General features: G+C 38.3%; 1 protein-coding gene and 1 long non-coding RNA gene across 3 annotated transcripts in view; both read right to left on the bottom strand.

The window, feature by feature from the left end:
* Positions 1-674: 674 nt before the first annotated feature.
* pros1 (protein S) lies at positions 675-11757 on the bottom strand. 2 transcript variants are annotated; one of them, XM_038283902.1, is made up of 14 exons: positions 11501-11757; positions 10889-11046; positions 8483-8507; positions 8211-8294; positions 7992-8114; positions 7728-7853; positions 5123-5251; positions 4680-4920; positions 3557-3743; positions 3273-3437; positions 3012-3180; positions 2154-2293; positions 1837-2065; positions 675-1284 (listed from the first exon to the last, which is right to left on the bottom strand). In XM_038283902.1, exons 1-14 carry the CDS (start codon positions 11568-11570, stop codon positions 1124-1126), a joined length of 2007 nt encoding a protein of 668 aa, XP_038139830.1. In that variant the 5' UTR covers positions 11571-11757; the 3' UTR covers positions 675-1123. The 2 variants fall into 2 exon arrangements, with proteins under 2 accessions (XP_038139830.1, XP_038139831.1); XM_038283903.1 differs by having other exon boundaries at positions 2154-2290; positions 11501-11756.
* Positions 11758-14810: 3053 nt separating this feature from the next.
* Positions 14811-22331, bottom strand: part of LOC119782745 — a 43994-nt gene continuing 36473 nt past the window's right edge. Inside the window, exons 2-4 of the long non-coding RNA XR_005280704.1 lie at positions 20085-20151; positions 17577-17693; positions 14811-16528 (exon numbers count right to left, since the gene is read on the bottom strand). This is a non-coding gene — a long non-coding RNA (uncharacterized LOC119782745). The remainder of the gene's footprint in view (positions 16529-17576; positions 17694-20084; positions 20152-22331) is intronic.

Below are 22331 nucleotides of genomic sequence, written 5' to 3'. Positions count from 1 at the left end.
TTAGCAGGTGCCTCCGAAAAATGTTCAATATGTCACACAGGATATATTAAAAACTTTATAGATGTTGACAAAACCAGTGCTCACTATTAAATTCACAAGTTTAAAAGATTTAAGAATTTTCTATAAACAATCTAATGTATTCATACTTCATCAATACTGAGGCACATATTGTTGCAACTAAGGACTCAGAATCAGAAATACTTTAATAATCCCAGAGGGAAATTACTTTTGTTACACGCTCCAGATATACAATAACCAATATTGCCAGAATAATTAGGTGAGAATTAAGTGAGAAAAACAAATCTATTCCTTTGTTGGCTTTTCAGTGAACTACAAAGTGTGCTAAACACGGCAGCAAAATGTCAAGCTTGGACAGTTTAAAGAGATAATTTGCTGTGGTTGCTGGTGCAATCCTGGGTACATATAATCGAATGCAATCGTACGGTTAAAGGGAGATAGTGCTTCGTGGAAAAGTTTTAGTTTTTAGTGACGTCTATGAATGTCTTCCTGTTTAGCTTTATTTTTATTTTATTTTTCTAAAACATTAGGGCTGAATTAACAAAACATAAGAAACACTGCTTTAATCCAGTTTTATTAAAACAAACATAAAAAAAACCCACATTGGAAATAACTACACGGCCTGTCTTTATATACACATTGATTTCAGAACAAGGTAGAGACTTAAAGTTCAAATTTAATGTGTGTGATTCAGATCCGTAGTATTGATTCAGACAAACATGTGCAACAAGATACAGAAAGGAATGTAACAACAGCAAGGAGAGGGACGCAGGGACCATCAGAGCCTGGCCAGCGGTGACCATTTGTTTATTCATCTACACAAAGCCAACCATGTGATGCATAATACACACTGGTGCAGCAGAGCTGAACCCTTTCTGTGGAAATATCTTTTAAAATTTGACATACATTGCAACAAAGTTATACAACTACAATGTCCAGCTTCTGTTGAAATTAACTGATAAATGAAAAACTGAGAATAAAAATGATGGACAAATTTAAACAGCATGGATAAGAGACTAAATGTACATCCCTAGAGATGCTCCATAAGAGGCCTATTTTTAGTGGTTTTCTAATTAAAGTGACTTCCTATTCTGGCTGTGGTAGATCAGGGGTGCCCTTGGTTACTCACTGGAGGACAAGAATGAGACTTTATGCTATTGTGTTTACTTAGAGCTTCGTCAAAGTCCACCTGCCTGCCGTTTATGGAGATGTCCATGCAGCCGTGGTAAAAGGCTGATACAGGCGTGACAGGCAACGGGATGTCATCTGAAACAAACAGAGGTCAAGTTTTAAAAATAAGAAAAATAGAAAAAGTTAAAAAAATATTATGGAAGATATTAAGCTGTTCGACTTTTCTTGTGACATCATTCAAAGCGTCTTTAGGTATCAGCCCAGAAGGACACATAGACTGCATAAATTGACACGTAACCTAATTAGCTTAATAAGCTCTTGTAATGTGACCTAAATGCACAGAGAGCAGATTTTTTGGTGGTTTTTCCTCGTTTCATTTTAAATAAGTGCAGAATAGAGTGAAATCCTGTTATGGAAATTCCATGTTGTTACTTTATATGAACATTTGTTAGTGAAAATAATGCACTTGTGGAAAAAGCTTTAAAAACTGATTGCATTGCTTAAAGTGTTGCAAAATTATTTTATATTGCCAATGCTAAAAGACACTGCCTCCTACTGACAGTGCTATAGCCCCATCCTGAGGTTGACGTATGTAAACTTTAACAGATCCGCTATTGAGAGTATTCCAGAGTCTCTTTAGATTCAGGTCTGGTCTTTAGCTGGAATAAAAGTTGTTCTCTAACCAACCTGGTATCCCACCAATGTATGTGTCCACAGGGTTCTGCATGGTGGTGTTGAGGTGCTCCAGTGCCTTCAGCAGGGCTTCAGACTCTATGTAGGTAAGCCTGGAGGAGTTTGCTGTGATCTCCATGTGTGTCGGAGTCACGTTCAGCTGCACCATCAGCCGATCGGGGTAACACAGCATCAAGGAGTCCACTGTGGCCACAGAGACGCCGTCTAGGAAAACCTGCAGGTTCTGGAGATTAAATGCAAATAAAGTCACAAAAAAGTTTGATCTGAAGTGAAAAAGTGTGTGTTTCCAATATTAACATGGGTAAACCCACTGCATCATCTTCTCCCTTTGTTACCACTGCAACCGACAAGGGGACTGTGTTGTTGTAGACAAGAGCAAAGAGGACACCTGTGCTGCTGGACGGACGGATATTCATTGATACGTCCACCTTCCAGCTCCCAGAATCACCTGCTTATTCACAAAAAACAAAAATGCATGATTAAAATGAAACGTAGCTTCAAATTTCTACCTGAACTTAAGGGTTCTGTTCATATCACATCTTCAGGTAGTGACAACGAACCTGAAGCTTGTTACGAATTCTATACAATTGGTAGAAGCAGGAATTATCTCAATGCACACCCAATGGCTGATCAGCAACCCTCACTTTAAAAAAGTCTAGATATATCATGTCAACAGAAAGCAAGTATTCAGAACGATTTCAGAAATCAATGCAAAAAAAGCACTGAGTCATGTGAAAGGTAGTTGAATGGAGAATGTTTAAGCACAAAAAACATGTGGCACAATTTTAAAAAGCATAACTCAGAATGCATAAAAACTAACAATATTAACTAACAAATAAGCTTTTAACCCTGTTGCTAGAACTTGTTGCAGCCATGCAAATGTTTTTAAATAAGCTAAAAACGAGGGCTGAGCAATTGATTGCATTTGTAATAGAATCACAATTTAACAAAACGAGATTCTCAAATCACAGAGGCATTTGATTCTGGTGAAGTTACATTTAATAAGACAAAGAAATTAAATGCATCTTTTTTATCTCTAGCAATTTAGATATTGGCATTATTAGTATATAAGTGTTTTTCTGCCAAAATAAGAATGAATCTACGCATGAAAGTTGAAGGAAATAGTTTTCCAAACATAGGTTGAATAAAGCATGACTTAACTTACTCACTGTAGTCTATTTTGAAGTGGGCCAGTCCAGCCCCTAAGAAGAAAGACCCTCGTTCCACGTGCACAAAACAGTGTTTGCTCTGCTTCTCCAGAATGACCTCTTTGACCCCGGATGCTCCTTGGTTCATAAGGTTCCAGCCACGGATGCAACCGTCAAGTCGGGGATTGATCTGACAGAGGGACGGCGAGCAGTTTAGATAGCATCTGTTAAACATCCATTTAGCAATGTGAATGTTTCTCTGCTGCGATTGGATCAGCTTACAGGCTTTATAACACTGTCTGTGCGGTTCGGCAGCCCAGCGATGTAGACCTTGGTCTCCAGTTTGCCATTGACAGAAGTAAAGAGATTCTCAGGGCTGTTGATGCTCATCACAGCCTCTTTGCTGATCTTCACGCTGATGCTGTTTTCCAGCTCGTCCACAGAGATCTGAGTATCACAACCCGACAACATCCCTTAACTGTCACTTTGCTCAGGTGACCAATCAAGAACAGAGCAGCGTTTCTGTCAGCGAGAAGGGAAGGAGCTGTTCTTTGTTGTTGCCTTACCACGTGCCACTGTCCATCATTGATGGCTTTTCCCCCACTTGTAACCTTGTAGCTGTGCTGGTTTTTAAACTGCACTTCAATGCGACCAGCCCTCAGTCCCAACATGAACCAGGAGTCTGGGGAAGATTCTGCATACAGAACAACTCCCTCTGGGTCAAAAGTTCTGAAGTCGAACTCAGCTGCAAATCTTTTAGAGAGGGAAAGAACAAAGATTAAAATTCTACTGCATTTAATTTTGTGCTTAAAACAGTAAAAGAATCTGAATAACAGAACGTAACACATAATCTCTTATGGTTGCGCAATCTATCTATGGAGGTTTTTAGCCTCTATTTTAACATCAAGGCATATAAGCTGTTATTTCCCCTAAGTTTAGTTTTCAGGATAGGCTCATATTGGGCTTCATCTTTAGGAACCATTTTGGTAAACTAAATGCAAAGCATTTTTGGAAAAAAAAAAAGCTGTTTATTTCAGTTTTGGTTTATTTGTAGAGCACCACTTCACGAGAAATCCAGTCCAAACTGCACTTCTACTAATCCTCTGGTTCAAGCATTGAACCGACCAGCTAATAATTTATCGTTACATAACCTGAGGACCACATCATCTGCCATTCAATTTGTAAAAGTTTGTTATTATCCGTGTTAATTAAAGTTTTTTTTTCTTTTTTTTTTTTTTAAGCAATAGACAGTAAGAATCTCCTGTATACTGATGCAAAAAGAAATCAAAGTGCTGTTGAAAAAATAAAGCACCTAATGAAGAGGCAAAATTCAAGCAGATGTGTTTAAAACAACAGATGCCAGGATGAGATGAAATAACTAAAATGCAGACATGATCATTTTCATGAAAACAGTAAGACAGACGGTATAATAAAATGGAGGATTCCTTAAAAAAGAAATAAAACAGGATTTACAGATTAAAAAAGGAGAAAATATCTTTTCAAACCAATGAAAAACACAGAACTGTAACAAAACCTAAAGGCTACAGCATTTCTGTGATTTTTTGTTTATTTAACTCCTGTAAAAAAAAAAAAAATAATCCTTCAAAGATGTTCCCTAAATGTGGAAAAATCTAAAATTATACGGCAGTTACGTTCATCAGCATATGTGTTCGTATGTTAAACACCTACTTTGTGTTCTCAGGAAGGCGAAAGCGCAGGTAGATGATGGGAAACCCTGCAAACTGCTCCCCCAGGTAAAGCATCTCAGGGTGTTTATAGTCGTTCAGTTCCACGCAAACAGGGATGCTCTCACAGTATCGCCCATCTGATGCCAGCTGTAAACCCTGACGGCCGTCACAGTGGCACGTGTAGCTGCCCACTGTGTTGTGACAGGTCCCGTCACACGCAAACGTATTACACTCATCCACATCTGTAACAATTACAAAGGAAGGATTTTAAAAGAGCTTTTTGAGTGATTTGTAAAAAAAAAAAAAAAAAAGGTATATTTTAAAAATGAATTAAAGAGCACATCTCATAGCGAACAACATCTAAAATAAATTTGTTTTGAAAGGTAGGATTTAGATACTAAGATAAGCAGAGCCTAGAAGGGGAGCAATAAATGAAGATCTCACCGTCGCAGGTCCTGGAAGTGAAGTTGTATTTAAATCCCAGAGGACACCAACATTCATACATGCCCAGCGTGTTGACACATCGAGCTGGGTGCTGACAGATACTGGGGAACAACAGACATTCATCTCTATCTGCAGGGAAATATGGTAACAGATTATTGTTGGAAATGAAAACATGAACTGCTAAATATTCATGAGAAAAAGCCACTGAACTGTTGAACATATTGACAAGCGACAACTCCAATGTGGTTTATTCTGATTTAATGGGAAGGACCAAAGCAAAATAAGGACACATAGTTTTAAAAGGATTTTTACAAATAAAAATCTGAAAAGTGTGACATGCCTATAAATCTACTCAATTTAGTTTCATTATATAGCACCAATTCCCATTTTGTCATCTAAAGTCACTTTACAGAGACAATATAGTTAGACTGGTTAAAAAGTTTAAACTACTTCTGGATGAGCTTTCGGTAGTGATTTTCCTTCTCTTCAGCAATCCCTCACATCAAGCATGCATGCAGCGACAGTAGAGAGGAAAAACTCCCTTCAAGAGGACAAAACCTCCAGCAGAACCAGAATCTGTGTGAGCGACCATTTGTTGAGGCCCACTGGGGTCCAAGGTGATTTAGTCCCCTTTACTCAGATGTTCGAAAAAGAAAGCAATGCTATGAAGCTCTCCGTTTGAGATTAAATAGTATTAATCAGCTTTTCTGCGAAACATTCTGAGGTTTATTGCAAAAGATAAGGAGACTAAAAGCATCATGGAGACCAAAAAGGGAAAAGTGATGGAAAGCTTCTTGGCAGCGAGAGGTTATAACTAAATCCAAAGATTGGGACATATTACATGATGGAGCTGCAAAGGACCCACAGCATACACTGCAGATACCTTCTGAAAATGAGTAAAAATCTCTTAAAATAACTTCCATTCGTTTGAGTAGGAAAATCAGATATATTTACTCTTAAAATAAGATAATTAGATATTATGCACTTGAAATATTAGATATTACTTTAAATGTCAACTGTCTTATTATAGTGGCAACGTGTCTCACTTAGCTGCTCAATTCAAGAAAAATGCACTTATTTTAAGAAAATTTTATTTCCTCTGATTTATGTTTTTTTTGCAGTGTATCTGCACAAGAAAGGCCTAATTGAAAGAAACACTAGAGGTCTTCTTAGTAGTTAGATACAAGCCATGCACAGCACTGTTTTACAGTAAACATGTTGAATTTGTCGTTCCAGTCAGACGATACTACAACTGAAAGTTTTGGCTTTCTGCATACAAACGTTTAGGAGTAGGAAGAAAACCAACAGTAACCTGCAAAGTGATAAGTTGGGATCGCAGTGTATTTATGAGCTGCTTTTTTCAGCACTGCCAGGGAAGCGGGTCGGAGATGATGAGAGGAAGTTTATGGCTAAACATAGATACTGAAGAAATTCTGTTACAGGCTTCAAAAGAAGGGAGACTATTTCAAGTTCCAGAAGGTAAATGACTAAACAGCCGGAGCAATTATGAGTAAAGAAGAATGTGCAAAAAGAAATCACTCAAGACAAAGGCATCGCCACAATTTGCAGGTTTTTATCTATTAAAAGTAAAAACAAAAAACAAATAAAAGTATTATTTTCCTTCCACTTCATTAATACAGAATACACTGCTTTGTGTTAGTCAGCCATTTCTAATCCTATATAACTATGTTCAAGCTTTGGGTTTTCCGTGTTATAAAATATGAAAACGTTTAACTGCTTGAATGTTTTTGCAAAAGTAAATACGACGGGATTTCTTATGCATCTCTTTTCATAAATACTTTCTACAGATTTAGGACTTTTCCACGAAAACTGAACTGTACCCTAAAGCAATAGTTTTTCAGGGGGATAGAGGTTTAAGCTGCAGCAGAGGGGCCCTTAACCAGGCTCCTTAAACTCATCATGAATGACCATGTGACCTGACTTTAGGCTCTAAAAAGCTGTAAAGAGATCTTAAAATATTAGTTCATTAATATCAATATACAGCAAAAATGCAAATACTATATTTTTTAAGGTTTCTCTTACATTTTATGCACCAAAAACACCAAATGCAAAAATGTTTTATTTGAGAGATTGAAAAAAATCTAATTCTGACTAGAAGTTGAGGGAAATAAAACTGTTCTTTAACATTGAATAATAGCAGTTACTCAACATGTATGGTATGGAAATGAAAAACAGGAAGCCACTTCATCAAAGAGCCTGAGTCCATGTTTGTGAAGACTTTGTACTGGACAACACTAAAAGATAAACAGTTGGCTACCCACACAAAACAAGGCAGGAGACGTTCAGACGGACAAAAATGCGACAGCTGATGGCTGCAAGCTGTTTCAAACAGCTTTGAGGCGTGTTTTTAACAAATCACCTGGCCCATTGCGTCGGAAATAACAAACGATGCGCTCCCTGAGGGCAGCAGCTGGGGGAGCAGATTCTGTGATTCGAAGCATGAAGGGTTTAGCTATCCAAATGAATAGATAAGGCAGAAAAACAAGCCACCTGTGTTTTCAGCTGTAGTTAAAAATCTGTTTCTGGGTCATAAAGTTATAAAAAAAATTACAAACAAAAACAAAAAAAATGACTAAGATCTTACCAATACAGTTGATGTTGTCATTGATGAAGAAGCCTTCCTCACATGAGCAGTGGAAGCTGCCTGGTATGTTGTGACATTTTTGGTTGCATCCTGCTGGATACTCAGGATCAGAGCATTCATTGATATCTGCAGAAATCAAAACATGTTGCTGATTAAATCTTCACTGGAAGGTTGAAAAAAATGTCAGATTAGGTTCAAAAAGCCATGTTAAAGTTAAAGGTTGTTAACATTTTAAAATGCTAAAAATGCCCATTGAGAACTGACCATCCTCACAGCGCTTCCCCTTCCAGCCTGGCTTGCAAACACACTCGAAGGAGGCCTGGCCGTCAACGCAGCGCTCCGAGCCCTCCTTATAGCATGGGAACGGCGTGCACTGGTTACTGATCTCTGATTAAGGTCACAGAAACCCAGAGGTGTTGGTGACAACAGCAGCATTAAACAACTTAAAAAACACAGACATTTCATATAAGCTCAGCCTCTCACCCGTCACGCAGGTTCTAAGGTCTGGCGGGATGTTTGAACCGGAGTTATGGTTGTTGATGCCAACGCGGTGGGACCCCAAACACACTGCAACAACAAGGACTGATGAAAGCATTTCATGCTATATACATTTCATGCTATATACATCAGCATTTCATGCTGATGCTTTCATCAGCATCAGCATGAAAGCATCAAATGATTGATGCTTTCATGAGCCTAATGGGCAGAAAAAAGGTGCTGAAACATAAAGAAAGGGGAAAAAATAGAACACTTACAGACATATTTGGGGTAGAAGTATTCCTGCAGAAAAATCAAACAAGTTGAAAAACGTCAGATATTTCATAATCAAGACTTAAATCATTATATCGTCCCCTTTTGGGCCACTTTTAATACATAGTCTATATTAGGAAATGTAGTGAAAATGCATAAGATAAATTCCTTTAATTTCAATATCCTCAGAGCAAAAGATAAATAAATAACCATGACTATTAATGCAATCATTGACACCCTAAGCAATTGCTTTGGATAAAATTAATTTGAACCAGTGGTAAACTTCTTTCAAGTGAAATTTTGACCCATTGTTTTCTTGGGAAACTGGAGACATGTAAAGAGGATGGATAATGGGAAAACTGCAGAGCAACAGTGAATGCAGAAGCTAGGGGAGGGGGGGTAATTAACCTGAATGGGGCTAAAAAAAGAATCAATAAACTGTAAGGAAAGAAAATCTAAGAAAATAACCTAAAGGTGCAAAAATAAAATTGAATAAAGTAAAAAACTAATGGAAAAAAGGAATACACCAACATTAAAAAACACTAGAGAAGATAACAAAACAAAAAGAAAAAGAACAACAGACATAACACCCCACCCCCCACCACCTAAGGGCGGAAAAATACAACATCTTGGTAACAGCTAAAGGAAAGAAGGACATCTTTTCTATCATCAAGTCTTCATGACGACCATTCGATTGTTTTTACATGTCAACTGATTGTTTAGCTTAATGCCAAGAAAATGTTTAGTCCGATCATCACAAACTCATTCGTAATGCTGTGGGTCAATTTCTCATACAAAGGGTTGGGAATCTTGTTAGAGTTCACGGCTTCACAGATTTCTTGGAATACGGCGCCATCTCTAACCAGACTGTTGGTAGAATCAGTGGGGAAATGAAAAGAAACACAACTACCAAGCGTTGCTTTTTTGTTCATCTTACAGCTGCCATTAAGTCCCTAACCCCTAAATTCATCAATCAATATATAGAGTGGGATATATATATATAGTGGACTTTATAGTGAACTCAGTTACCTGACCATTCGAACAGATGATCACTACTTTTGGCTTCCTGTTAGTCATATAACTCTGGCCCAAAATCGAATCCAATGTTTTGCATAGTGAGCTCCTGCAAAGCATTTTGGGATATTTCTGCTCGTCTAGTGACCATGCTTGTACACTAATTTTCAAGAACCACTGTGGGAAACTTTGAGTCCAGCAGATGTATCCTGGAATGCTTTGCGCGGAGAGCTATCCTCACAAAGCATTATGGGATTTGCTGTCACAGCCGTCCACTGTCGCCATAGGCTGTCGCTACCCGACAGCGGCGACTAATAACAAATATGGCGCAAGCATCGGGTGATGGCGGCAGTGTTACGTGATCAACAGAGAGGGAAAAGTAGTGATCATCATCTGTCTGGTCATTTAACTGAGTTCATTATAAAGTCCACTATATAGTCCCCACTCTATATAGTGAATGAGGGATCTAGTGGTTAGGGGGGACGTTTGGACACAGCCTACCTTTTCATCCACTAGACGTTCGGACACTCATCTTAAATGATGTTACCCCTTTATAGTTCTCCATGTAGGGGTTAGGGCGTCCCTATACATGTATTTAATTTCTAATACAGATGTTTCCGTTCTGAGTTTGACTAATGTCAATACTGTCATGATGCAGCATCAGCACAAATGATACAGCTCTTTCTGACTTTAACCAAAAATACAAACACCCTGCCAACATTGCACCTATTCCAGGATGGGTGTCTGCTACTCTGTTGGCAGAAATTGTTGCAATCCTGTTGGCTCTGTGTGCAGAATAAAAACAATGCTGGATATATATAATAGAGCCAATTAAATTATGAAGTGAAGTTCCTTTACCAGTGTGATCCTATTAGAGTATTTTACATGCAGGCTAATATTAGTTTATTCTGCTCGATCTGGGACCTTTCCAATATCAATATAGTAACGGGACATCTCTACATTTAGCAAATCTCAAACATGAATTCAATTCCCCATCTATTCAGTTCAGCACCAATTCACAATACATGTCATCTCAAAGCACTTTACAATTCAACCAGATCATACAGTCATATTGATTCAAATTTTGATTTAAAACCAGTTGATTGCATCGACTCATTGACTCAAAGGCAATCCCTCACACTAAGCATGCTTGTAGCGACAGTGGAGAGGAAAAACTCCCTTTTAACAGGAAGAAACCTCCAGCAGAACGAGCAGTTTGAGCGGCCATCTGCTGAGTCCGACGGGTTCAAGGAGATGAACAGTTGAAGACCTATTGTATTAAATGTTCCTTCAGTTCTGTTGCTTGTGTGCTCATTGTCATCCTTTTCCTTTATTTGGTTTTAAAATCTGAGATGTCCTGCAAAGGCAGCAGCATCTCACCACATTGGGCCACTTACCGTCTCTGGGTGGTTCTCGAAGATCTCCCTGGCCTCCTCCTTGTTGCACACTTCCTCAATGCACTCCCTCTCCAGGTTACCCTTCTTGCTCTCCTCAAACAGAGAGTTGGCCCTCCGGTGCCTGATCAGGAACTGGGAAGCTGTGTTCTGGCTCAGGACTAACACAAATACTCAGGTTTAAAAAACAAAAAAAAAGCAGGCTCAGTAAAGAACATTCAAATGTCGAAACTGATTTAGTGATTGGCAGATTACCAGTTATGATTAATGCAGTATAGGAATACAACAAAGCCTGGCTGATCCCTGCAGGAATGCAGCTCCTCTCTTCCCTCCTGACAGATGGCTCATGTGTTTCTGGACCAAACAAACTGCTCCTCTATGAACTGGCATGAAAGCAGCTCATTGCGAAACCGTTATTTCCCAGAAATAACCCCCCTAGTTGTAAGCGGCTCATGTTGTCCTGGCTTTTCCCACCGTGTATAAAAAGAGTCATGATTGATTAAAAGTGCTGAAACTATCCCAGCTGGATTCCTGCACAGTTTGAGTTTGATTTCCCCTGACAAGCCTTCCCTTTGCTTTCAGCCACTTACCGCAAAAGGCAGCGATCATACTTACATTGATAAGCATCGGCCAGCGTCACCAGTAATACGAGACAAGCCAGGGGTCTCCGCTGCTGTCTCCACATTGTCGAGCCGTTCTTCCAGCTACAGGACAAAAACTAACTTTATTCTTCCCGAAAGTGTTGTTTTTTCCCCTTTTTTTTTGTTGGGAGGGAGACAGCCAGGGAGCGCTGCTGACACGCTGCTGACGCTCTCTGGCTTTTGTTTACCCAGCGTGGCTGAACTGAGGCGGAAAATAGGTTTACTAAACTCAATACAGGACGGGAGGTCCAGGGGCGGTTCTAGACGACATTTATCACGGGGGCAGGATAGGGGCCCGTGGTTCTTCATGGGGACACTTCATGGGGAGCAATAATAATGCAAAAAAAAAACTGATCTAGAAAAAATGTAAAAATATTCTTTACAAAGTGCATTCTTCTACGGAGCCCCCTGGGTGTCAGGGTAAAAAAAAAAGCCTGTGGAATTCTGGATTGAAAACCCCGCAGATTAAGAAGCTGTGCTCTCGGATTATTGATCCGTGCCCGCGGATTGAGAAACTGTGCTCTCGGTTTAATTGATGCGTGCCCGCGGATTGAGAAACTGTGCTCTCGGTTTAATTGATGCATGCCCGCGGATTGAGAAACTGTGCTCTCGGTTTAATTGATGCATGCCCGCGGATTGAGAAACTGTGCTCTCGGTTTAATTGATGCGTGCCTACGGATTTAGAAACTGTGCTTTCGGTTTAATTGATGCGTGCCCGTAACCTGACAACAGCCAGATGCATGTCTCACTCCGTCTAGCTCCGCTCACATACATCTGGGAACCCGCCATAGGAATTGCCTTTACTGAAGGCTGGGCCTTATCAAAACTCCTTGCATATGATTGGATAAGCCACTTGTCTGTCATCTTTATTGACGTGCTATTTCAACCACTCACACCGATGCTAACCCGTGACGCTGTGAGAGGAGGAGCCGTTTGGTAGATCAAGCTCTTGCCAAATCCGGTCGGGAGAAGGGCGAAAACATCGTTTCCACCAACAAAAGCCTTCAAAGTCGTTCTCTGATGTTCTTTTAATGAAACAATATAAGATAGATTGGACAACACAGAAGAAATAGCAGCATCAATGCTAACGCTTGCTTCCTCAATGCGAGCCGCCATTGTTGTTGGAATCTCAGAGTCGCTTCTCCACTCCAGGACACACCCACCCTGCGTCCTGATTGGACAGACCATAAATTCGGTTGGGGAAATCACTTTCAATGAGCGGGTTCCCAGATGTATGTGAGTGGAGCTGGGCGGAGCGAGACATGCATCTGGCTGTTGTCAGGTTAGCGTGCCCGCGGATTGAGAAACTGTGCTCTCGGTTTAATTGATGCATTCCCGCGGATTGAGAAACTGTGCTCTCGGTTTAATTGATGCATGCCCGCGGATTGAGAAACTGTGCTCTCGGTTTATTGATATGTGCCCGCGGATTGAGAAACTGTGCTCTCGGTTTATTGATATGTGCCCGCGGATTGAGAAACTGTGCTCTCGGTTTATTGATATGTGCCCGCAGATTAAGAAACTGTGCTCTCGGTTTATTGATCCGCGCGCCAGGATCAATAACTTGTGTGCCCTGCTTTGCATTCCGTGAACACACAGCTGCTCCGGAACCTCCAGAGTTCGATGCATGGGTCGCTCCTACAAGGTAAGTCAATTAATTGTTTTATATATATATAAACATATAGACTTAGTGCAGTGCGATGCTTTAATGATCATGCTTATATATAATATAACATATTACCGGTATATAGAAATTAACTGACTAAACTTACCTTGTACGTGCGACCCATGCATCGAACTCTGAAGGTTCTGGAGCAGCTGTGTGCGCACGGAATGTGAAGCAGGGCACACAGTTTATTGATCCCAGCGCACAGATCAATAAATCGAGAGCACAGTTTCTTAATCTGCGCGCAAGGGTTGTAAATATATTCACAAACAACTCTTCCACCACATGTTTGTGCTCTTCATTTCCTTTAACAATCTCTACTAATACTTCCTGGTTCATTTTTTTTTTTGGTTCTCCAACACTACTTCTTTCTTACTCCATTTTCTTCCCATGTCTTCTTTTACACGCCTCAATCGGTGCATTTATGACACCTCAGAGATAAGTTAAAGTGCAGACTCGCCCGACGTGAGCGAGACGCTAAAGACAGCAAGAAAAAGCCAACTATCTTCCTGTAGCCTCTTTTCTAAACCGTTCCCATCCCATCCATGGGTCGGTTCTTTCGCTGCCTCCCTCTCTCCTAGGGGTTATCTTTTTTTTTTTTTTTTTTTTTTTTACTTTTTTTACTGTTGCTTTTCAACTTCTTGTCTTGTTGTGTATTTCTTTGGTAATCAGGTTTGTGTTGATGGCATGAAACTAGCATGAATCTAAAAGGTGTGTATGCATGCAGAGCTCAACTGGACTGCTGCTTAGATTCAAAAACAATTCTTTTTGACTACAAGGTCAGACAAAAAAAACCCTCTCTAAACTAGGTGTAAGGTGTTTTGCTCAGATGTTTTGTTACCCAATCAACAGTCTGACACCCAACATACTCCAGTGTTTTATTCCTGTTTTCCCCCTCTTTGCAGGAACAAGTTTGTAGAGTTTGACATGAAGCCTGTTTGTAAAAAGTGTTATGAGAAGTTTCCGCTTGAGCTGAAGAAAAGGCTCAAGAAGTTGGCCGAGTCATTGGGACGGAAGTGAGCCTCCACCTGATAACCACCTGTAAGGCCTTTTTCTGTGGTAAAACATCTGGGAAATGTGTTATGGTAAAACATAAAGCCTCTTTAGAAAAACTAAACATAGGAGATCTCTCGAATTGATCAATACCAACATTTCAAATATCGCTAGCACCTGTGCAAGTTGATCCATCTGTAATAAAACCAAACCTACTGACCCCATAAGATGAGATTCATTGAACATACCTTCATACAAATGTTTGTCATTAAATTACGCGACACTCATCTTTTGAAATACAGTTTTTCTGTTGAAATGTTTCGATGGTACATTCCCATAACTTGATATTTTTCTCTATGGAGTGTTTTCTAATGTTTAACTCTATCTGCCCTTTAATGTCTCCATATTAGCCATAATGTGTGCCTGTTGTGAAATATATATTTTAACTGTATCCCTGATTACATTCGTGCCTTAAAAACAAAAACTGCTTTAATGGGATTAGCTGCTGTAATCCAACCTAATTCAGTAATTTACCCATTATAGCTATTTATCTGTGTTTGTCTTTCTGCTGAATACAAAACCTCTTCAATGCCTTTGTATCGTTAACCAAATAACTGTATTTTTCAGAAAAATAGGCTTATGAGCAAATCTTTAAAGTATTATGTATTATAATATCAAAAAGGAATATATGGTGTCTGTATCATAATGTTAAACTAACAGTTGTCTTAAACATGTAACCCTACTAGACGACATGACAAAGGTGCTTCTGTGTTCATATAACCACATGATTCGAAATCCATTAATCTATGCTTTATGACTTTGATTTTATATTCTTATAACTGTAAAGGCTTTGGGTTGCTAAATAGTTTTGGTTTAACCTTTTAACATTTCAGAGCAAAAAAAAAAGTTTGAATGAGAGCAAATGAAATTATATTCTAGCAGCTTTGAGGTGAAAATGTCACTAACAACTCCTCACATTGCTTTGGCTATTTCTAAATGTCAGTATGTGCTTAAGAACAAGGCTACACCAAATAAGATTTGTTGAAATGAGGATTTTACTGTGGAACACTTTGTGTTTACATTTAATTCACCAGTTTGCCTTTTATTAGCATGAAATAAAGAATTAAATTTTTATATGTTTATCCATTTTCAAATCAAATCAAAGTCTATTCATATAGAACTTTACAACAACACCAGGGAGACCAAAGTGCTTCACAGAAAGATAAAAACATTGCAAATAAAAATAAAAATAAAATAATTTTCATTGTTGAACATGAGAAAAAACAGAAATAATGGTCTGGACTGTAGCCACTTGTTTGAAATAAAAATGCTTAAATCTTATTCTCATTTTTATAAATTACCAGTATTTTGTCTTTAACGTTTTAAGGTTAATCATCATTATTTCTTATCTCTATGAACTGTTAAATATGCAATAGAAATGCCATATAGGATGTGGTTAATAAACAGAATCCTCTGAGATTGAATCCACTAATGCTGTGGGAAGACTTGGTGTATAATTGTCTTGTGCTCATACATAAATATTGCTTCACTAATTAACTTCTCCTGACATAAAGAATGCTTTATTGAGGTTGCTAACCTCTTTAGTAAATTTCAAACTGACTGTTTCACTCATGAATAAGGTGTTCTGAATTATTATATGACTCACCTTAAGTTAACAGTTATAGTAGACTGGGAAGCAGTCTTTATTTTATTTTAGGACTTAAAATGAGGCCCTCTAGAAAAGCAATGAGCTGTAATTGCCTTAAAATCCAAGCATCTATTGTAAAACACTTTGTATAAAGTATCAAATGGACCATTACTATATTTAAGCTTCAGTTCAGCTATGAATAAATTTTTCTTGGGGTGAATAAAGATTTTTAGCTCATTTCCTTGAAACCAGGATCATACATCTGAGATGTAATGAAAACATGACATTTCAACAACTAAATATCACAGTGCTGCCTGCTTATTAAAGTCATACAAAACCAGCCAAAAGTTCAAAGAATATTTTTACCTCAAACTGCAGAACAACAGCTTTGAACTTCTTAATTTCTACCCGACATGCAGCTGTTAACACAGACTGGGAGTAGATGAGTAATAATGAGCGGCGTGTTGAAGGAACTTCGATGGCTGGTTCTTAGAAGTTGATGGCAGCATGATCCTGGACTGTGACCGGAAAGGTGAGACAAAACTCAAAAAGTGCAGTTTAAAAGATGCCCATTCCCCAAATGTCATGCCCAGGAGGGCTTTCAGATCCTCTACATCACCAAAGACCAGAGAAGAGCCATTGAGTTTATTGTCTTTTACTGCATCGATGTATTCTCTCTCCAAACCCATCCTTTCCATCTGAAACAGAATATAAAACATGGAGGGAAAAAGATGAGCCAATAAATAATCTTGAGGCAGAGAAATGTCATCAGAAACGGTTTTGTTACCACTGAGGTTACTGAGAAAGGAAAAGGGAATACCCATCAGCTACCAGTGGAAAAAGGTAAAGTAAAAATGAAAATAGGAAGGTAAGAAAATGTCTACAGTGCACTATAATCATGCAAAAGTTACACCGACTTGATTCTTCTGACATCTCATCACTGAAAAAACAGTTTATATTATACATAAGGATGTAGATATTTCAAATCCAAATCATTATGTTATACAGGATCATTAAAACATAAATAATCACATCATGGCAATAAATCCATTTGCACTTAAAGAGCTGGATGAGTTTTAATCTAGGATATTGTATACTAGAGTCAGAGAAAAGTGTAGATTTGACATGAAAATATAAAAAAAGTTACAACAGCACTACTTTTCTTTTCCATGGAGGCCTGTCATCACTCCTGCACCTTCTATACTCTAGCCTAGCAGACGTCACTTGTCACTTGTATTCTACTTTAACATTTCTGTCACCACATATTTTTTGAAAATAATTCATTTTTGTCACCTGTTTTTTTTTTTTTTTTTTTTTTTTGTACTTTGTGGTATATCTTTCACATTCCTGAAAACTTTAAAGAAGTTTTTTCACCATGTTAAAAAAAGCCAATCCTTGACTAGCTGACCTTGAGTAAAGAGCAAAAAGGGAGACATATCTGAATCTTCAATGCAGCCAAATCATTTCAAAGAAGCTAATTCAGCCTTTAACTGTTTGACTACATATTCTGTAGCGTGTTGCAGTATTGTGTCAGCACAGTATGAACATGAAGAGGCGTAGCTGCACAGTCACCACATCACAGCTTCACACATCCCTGTCATGTTCAGTAACATGCGAAACATGCAAATCATCTGAGGTGCAAACTAGTCATCAGCGTCACACAGTGGCAACCTGAAGACTGAACTTAGTCACAGGTTTAAGTGGCTGTTCTGGAAACAATCTGCCGGCACTTTTCACATCATTTACCTTCAATTTGATCGAGAATCACATCCAGTTGATCCTGACAAGAAGAGTAGAGACCCACTGTTGTCGGAGATGAGACCCTTGTCAGTGTCTTGGACAGAGCGTACGCATAGATATTATCTAAAGGCAGATTTATAAGGAAATGGTTAACATGGCTTACTCATTATGATGCTAGTATTGACTGTTCTGCTCCTTGTATGTTTGGCAATGATATTTTTTTAAGCTCTGGACCAAATATTAAACTCACCCCCATGAAAAAACAACAACCCTAAACCTCCTATGAACCTTAATGTTCTCTACAAACACCTCATGGTACCTTAGCCTTGTTTCTAACACTCTGCCTGCTGCTAGAAAGGAACATTTCAGGCTTTAATTAATCAGTAAATGGTAAATTGCCTGTACTTATATAGTGCCTTTTTGAGTCAGGGGACTCCAAAGTACTTCACTCTACATTCAGTCAGCCTGTCATTCCCACACTGTGAATGTGTGAGTGAATGGGGAAATTTCTTTTAGCAGCTACTATACTTTGTTTTCTACAGAGGAACAGTGCATACATCTTGTCTGTTCTGTTTTTAAAATTAAGATTAACCAACACGCTTTGAAGCATTTTTAATACTAAATGCTTGTAACATTTACACATGAACGTTTCTAAAACCTTTCCATATTTAATCATGTTAGAAATGTTTCAGTGCAGCTCTGGCTCTATGTATAAATTCATTGTCTAGTCTGGACTCCAGTCCCAATATTTGTCAGCTGTTAAAAGGGTTTCCTTCATGAATTCCTGGTATTTAGCTCCATTTATGTCTCCATCAAGTCCAACCCCATAGCATAACGCTGCCACCACCATGTGCAATGACAGTGAGTAGTTTTTTAGTGTGGTGTCCAGTGTTAATTTCCCAAAACATTCAGCATCTCATCTTTTTCAAGGCACATTTTTTCACCCGTGTCTTCCATTGGCTTTTCTTTTAATGCTTTGTCATTGACCGCTCTTTTAAACAGACTAGCCTTCTAGAAAAAACAGCTATTAACTGTTTCATCTGCAGATTCTCCCACATGAGCCGTGGAGGTACGAAGCTTCTTCTTCCAATCAAGCTCAGATGCACGGCCATGTCTTATGAAGTTTTTAGTTCAGCAAGTGTGTTTCCATTTACAAATCACTTTAAACAGAACTCTGTAAGACACTGGAATATTGTTTTATAACGTAAGATTATTGTATGACTTCTACAGGGAGGTGGTTGTACTGGATGTATTTTAAAGTTATTAGATAAAAAAAAGGGGCTTAATATTGATTCAACATTTTTCCCTTGATTTTTCAACAAATTTTGAATCAATGCATTTCTGTTTTCCTCTTTTTCAAAATGATTAATTAAATCCAATAAAATCATAGAAGTTTGAGTAATTTAGTAAAAGCTTATTTTGAATGAATACATCGACACGTGGCTGTAAACATAGCATAAAATACTCCATCACAGTTATCTTGTTTCAGCTCATAGAATTCTCAGCTAAAACGTTTGGATCACTGCATTCCAAATAGAGATTTTTACATTTTGATGTAAAGTAGATGTAAAAAAGATGTTAAGTATTTGAAATCTGCAGCAGTCTTATATATCAGATATTTTCTACTCTAATGCTGGTGCTTTGGTCCAAGAACTCCTTTAATCTAAAATATCGTAGCGATTATGAACTGAAAGCACAGACAAATACTTACGGTAGAAAACAATTTACTTTATATAAAAAAAATAAGATAGTATTTAAATTATTACAACTATGAAAAATATAGAATATCAATGCATTGTTTATCATATTGGTATGCACCAGACAATGAAAAACCTGCATTAACAACCTAAAAAAACAATATTGACATGCAGAAAAGACCTATTCGTGGCATATTAAATGTCACAGATAATGAAATATGCCAACATTTGTTTTAGTATACGTTAAAGGGATTGGAACCTGGCACTGTTCTGATGCAGGATGGTAAAGTTTGCAGATGTAAAGGAGAAGGTAAAACCCGTGGGCTGTTATATGTGTTGGATTTCCTGGTGAAAACCACTACAGTCTTGTAATGTTTTTGCACCATTGTGTCATGAGTTGCAGGAGCTGTTGAAGCACCAGGAAAGAGACATATTACTTTTTATGCCCTGTTCCATCTATTTTTGAATTGGTTTAGTTTGGATGCTGTTCTGTTGAAATTTCCAGAAAAAAACAAGAACTGTGCAACAACTGCCAAAGCACTCAGTCTCCATCCTCTGTTGATTCCTGCTTTTACTTTATCCAAACTCTAAAACAGCGGATGTTCATTAATTTAGTCCAGGCAGACACTTTCCACCAAACAGGATAAAAATCAGAGGATGAACCCACACAGAGCTGCCAATGAGTCAGATAATAATGTTGGCGAAGTGAGTTAAGGGCGATTCATTTGCACCTTGGGAGAGAGTGAAAATCAAGTCCTTTTGAGGAGAAGGAAAGTACTCTTCTACACACGCATGCATTTCTTGTGGAATAACTCACCTGTTGTTAGCGCCTTCATGATGGCTGTGGGATGCGGCATGCAGCTGCTACAGAAAATGCCTTTGATCTGTGAAAGATAAGAAACAGCAAGGCTCTCAGCTCAGGACATTTTGGAGGAGATATCCCTGCAGCGGTGTGTAATCTGTTTAGCTCCGGCTTTCTCCTCAATCCTCTCCTCTCACATCTCCTCCTCTCATCAAAGCTTTGTAGGATCAATACATATCATAGCATATCTTCCCGAAAATAAACTATTGATCACTCATAAAAGTTTTATCATAGGATTTTATGAAGGATATTATTTGTTAATGCGGTATTTAGCGCTACTTCACTGGGTTTATTTGACAAATGTTTAAAAATAGATATTGCTGCCTTTACCTGTAAGCAAAAATAGGCTTTTTGTTTTGGTACATTCTGTAAAAGTGTCCTTCCCTCAGCTCCTTTAATTCAGCATGTTGGTAACTTTGACTCCCAGTTTTCCTCCCCATGAGCTCATGACGGGTCGACCCGTTCCTGGACCACAGAACGGGCCAGACCACTGACCTCTGGCCAGACTGGGACTGACAGGTGACACATTAAAATGACCTACAAGACCTTTTTTCCCCTTAGTCAGAGAAGGCTTTACAGAGGGACCAAGGTGCCTGGAGATCCTGATGGAGTACCTTCTCAGCCATCCTTCCATCCTTCAGCAGGAGGAGGTGTGGCTCAAAGTCATCAAAAGAAAGTGATCAGAGCTCATCTGGAAGGAACCAGGAAAAGCTTCAACAAAACAAATCAGAATAAAGGGGCAGAATAATCCCCTCTGATTGGTTAATGAACACATCAGTAGTCCACCTGATGTGTTGAGGACCAGCTGCTCTGCAGACCACCCATTGAACCACGTACAAAATGTCGCCTGTATAAGGGACCAACATCAACAGAAAGATGAAGACGCCCACCTGAAGATGTCTGACATCAGTTTGGCTTTTGATTGTTTAATCATACAACATGAATGAGAAGGGAAATGTGTTGTGATGTGTTGTATTTTAATCAAAGATTAACATTTTTAGTATCTAAGTGTTTGATATTACTTTTCTTGATAATAAAAGAAAGTCCAAGTGTTAGATGAGCACCTGATGGCTGATGGTCAGTATTGGCAGAGATTTCTGGATTAGAGAATGAACTCTGATGATCGGGTCTCAGCTACCGTTGGGAAAGAGGAGCGCTGAGATTAAATCCTCCAACTTTTCAATGTGTGCTTTGACTGACCCTGATTCTGAAGAGCTGAACTCGTCATCTGCGTGAAACATCTTTGTGTTATGATTTTAAGATTTTGCATAGAGATTGATCCTTTTTTTTACTTTTAATGAAGCTCAGATTAATAATTTGACTTACAGTTTGTAGAGATGAAGGGGTCTATTGTTTTGACTGATTTGAAATTTTCTCTTTCCAGGGAAACAAAAAGGGTAACTGATAATGATAAGAACTAAAAATTAAAATTTTCAGCAAATAGATACTTTACCATAAAAGTATCATAATGGGGGAAAACAGTAAATATTTTTGCCAACTAAGGTGTGATTCCAGGGCTCTATTTATTGGCAACATATTTTAGCTATCATAATCTTTTCCATAATTTTTCCATCTATTATAATCATTTAACATTGTCCACCGACTTAATGCAGTTGTGGATTTTTGATTTATTATTTTTTAATTATTATTTTTCTTAATTTTTTTTATTTTAGTTTTGTAGTTTTTAGCTTTCTTTACATACTCACAATTTTAGTTTCTTAGTTTTTTATATTCATTAATTTTCCTTTTTTTATGATATGGATTACACAAGGATCATATCCTTTTATAATCGAAAGGGTGGACTGTTGTGGGAAAATTTATCTCTTTCTCTAATTATATATTAATATTCATATTTAGTCACTATAAAAGTTTTCCCTCAGTCTGTTTCTCTCTCAAGGCCACACCATTCCCTGCAGAATGTTGTTTGTAGACCAGACATAGCTTCTTCCCATAACAATCCAGATTCTTTCTCGAGGTTTATTCATAACATGTTACTGTTAAGCAAAGTGTGTGTAATTTGTTATGACTCTGACTGCTTTCCATTGTTGTAACTAGGGGGGGACAAACCCTGCCCAGATCAGAACAGAGTAGAATGCTGTGCCATGATGACTGTTCTCTCTTTGCAAAGATCTGAATAAATGTGCCGACTGAGTGAAATCCATCGATCTCCGTTTATTTAACTAGGATGAATAGTTGAATACT

This window comes from Cyprinodon tularosa, unplaced genomic scaffold (assembly GCF_016077235.1).
Source record: "Cyprinodon tularosa strain WSP-4 unplaced genomic scaffold, ASM1607723v1 ctg197, whole genome shotgun sequence".
Classification (NCBI taxonomy): Eukaryota; Metazoa; Chordata; class Actinopteri; order Cyprinodontiformes; family Cyprinodontidae; genus Cyprinodon; species Cyprinodon tularosa.
This window is presented reverse-complemented; position numbering and strand designations above follow the sequence as displayed.

Coding starts and splice junctions, on each gene's coding strand:
- pros1 (XM_038283902.1), bottom strand. CDS start 11,570: ATGTGGAGACAGCAGCGGAGACCCCTGGCTTGTCTCGTATTACTGGTG. Junction 8,508..10,888: donor TCGAGAACCACCCAGAGACG/GTAAGTGGCCCA, acceptor ATTTTTCTGCAG/GAATACTTCTACCCCAAATA. Junction 3,181..3,272: donor CAGACAGTGTTATAAAGCCT/GTAAGCTGATCC, acceptor TCCCTCTGTCAG/ATCAATCCCCGACTTGACGG.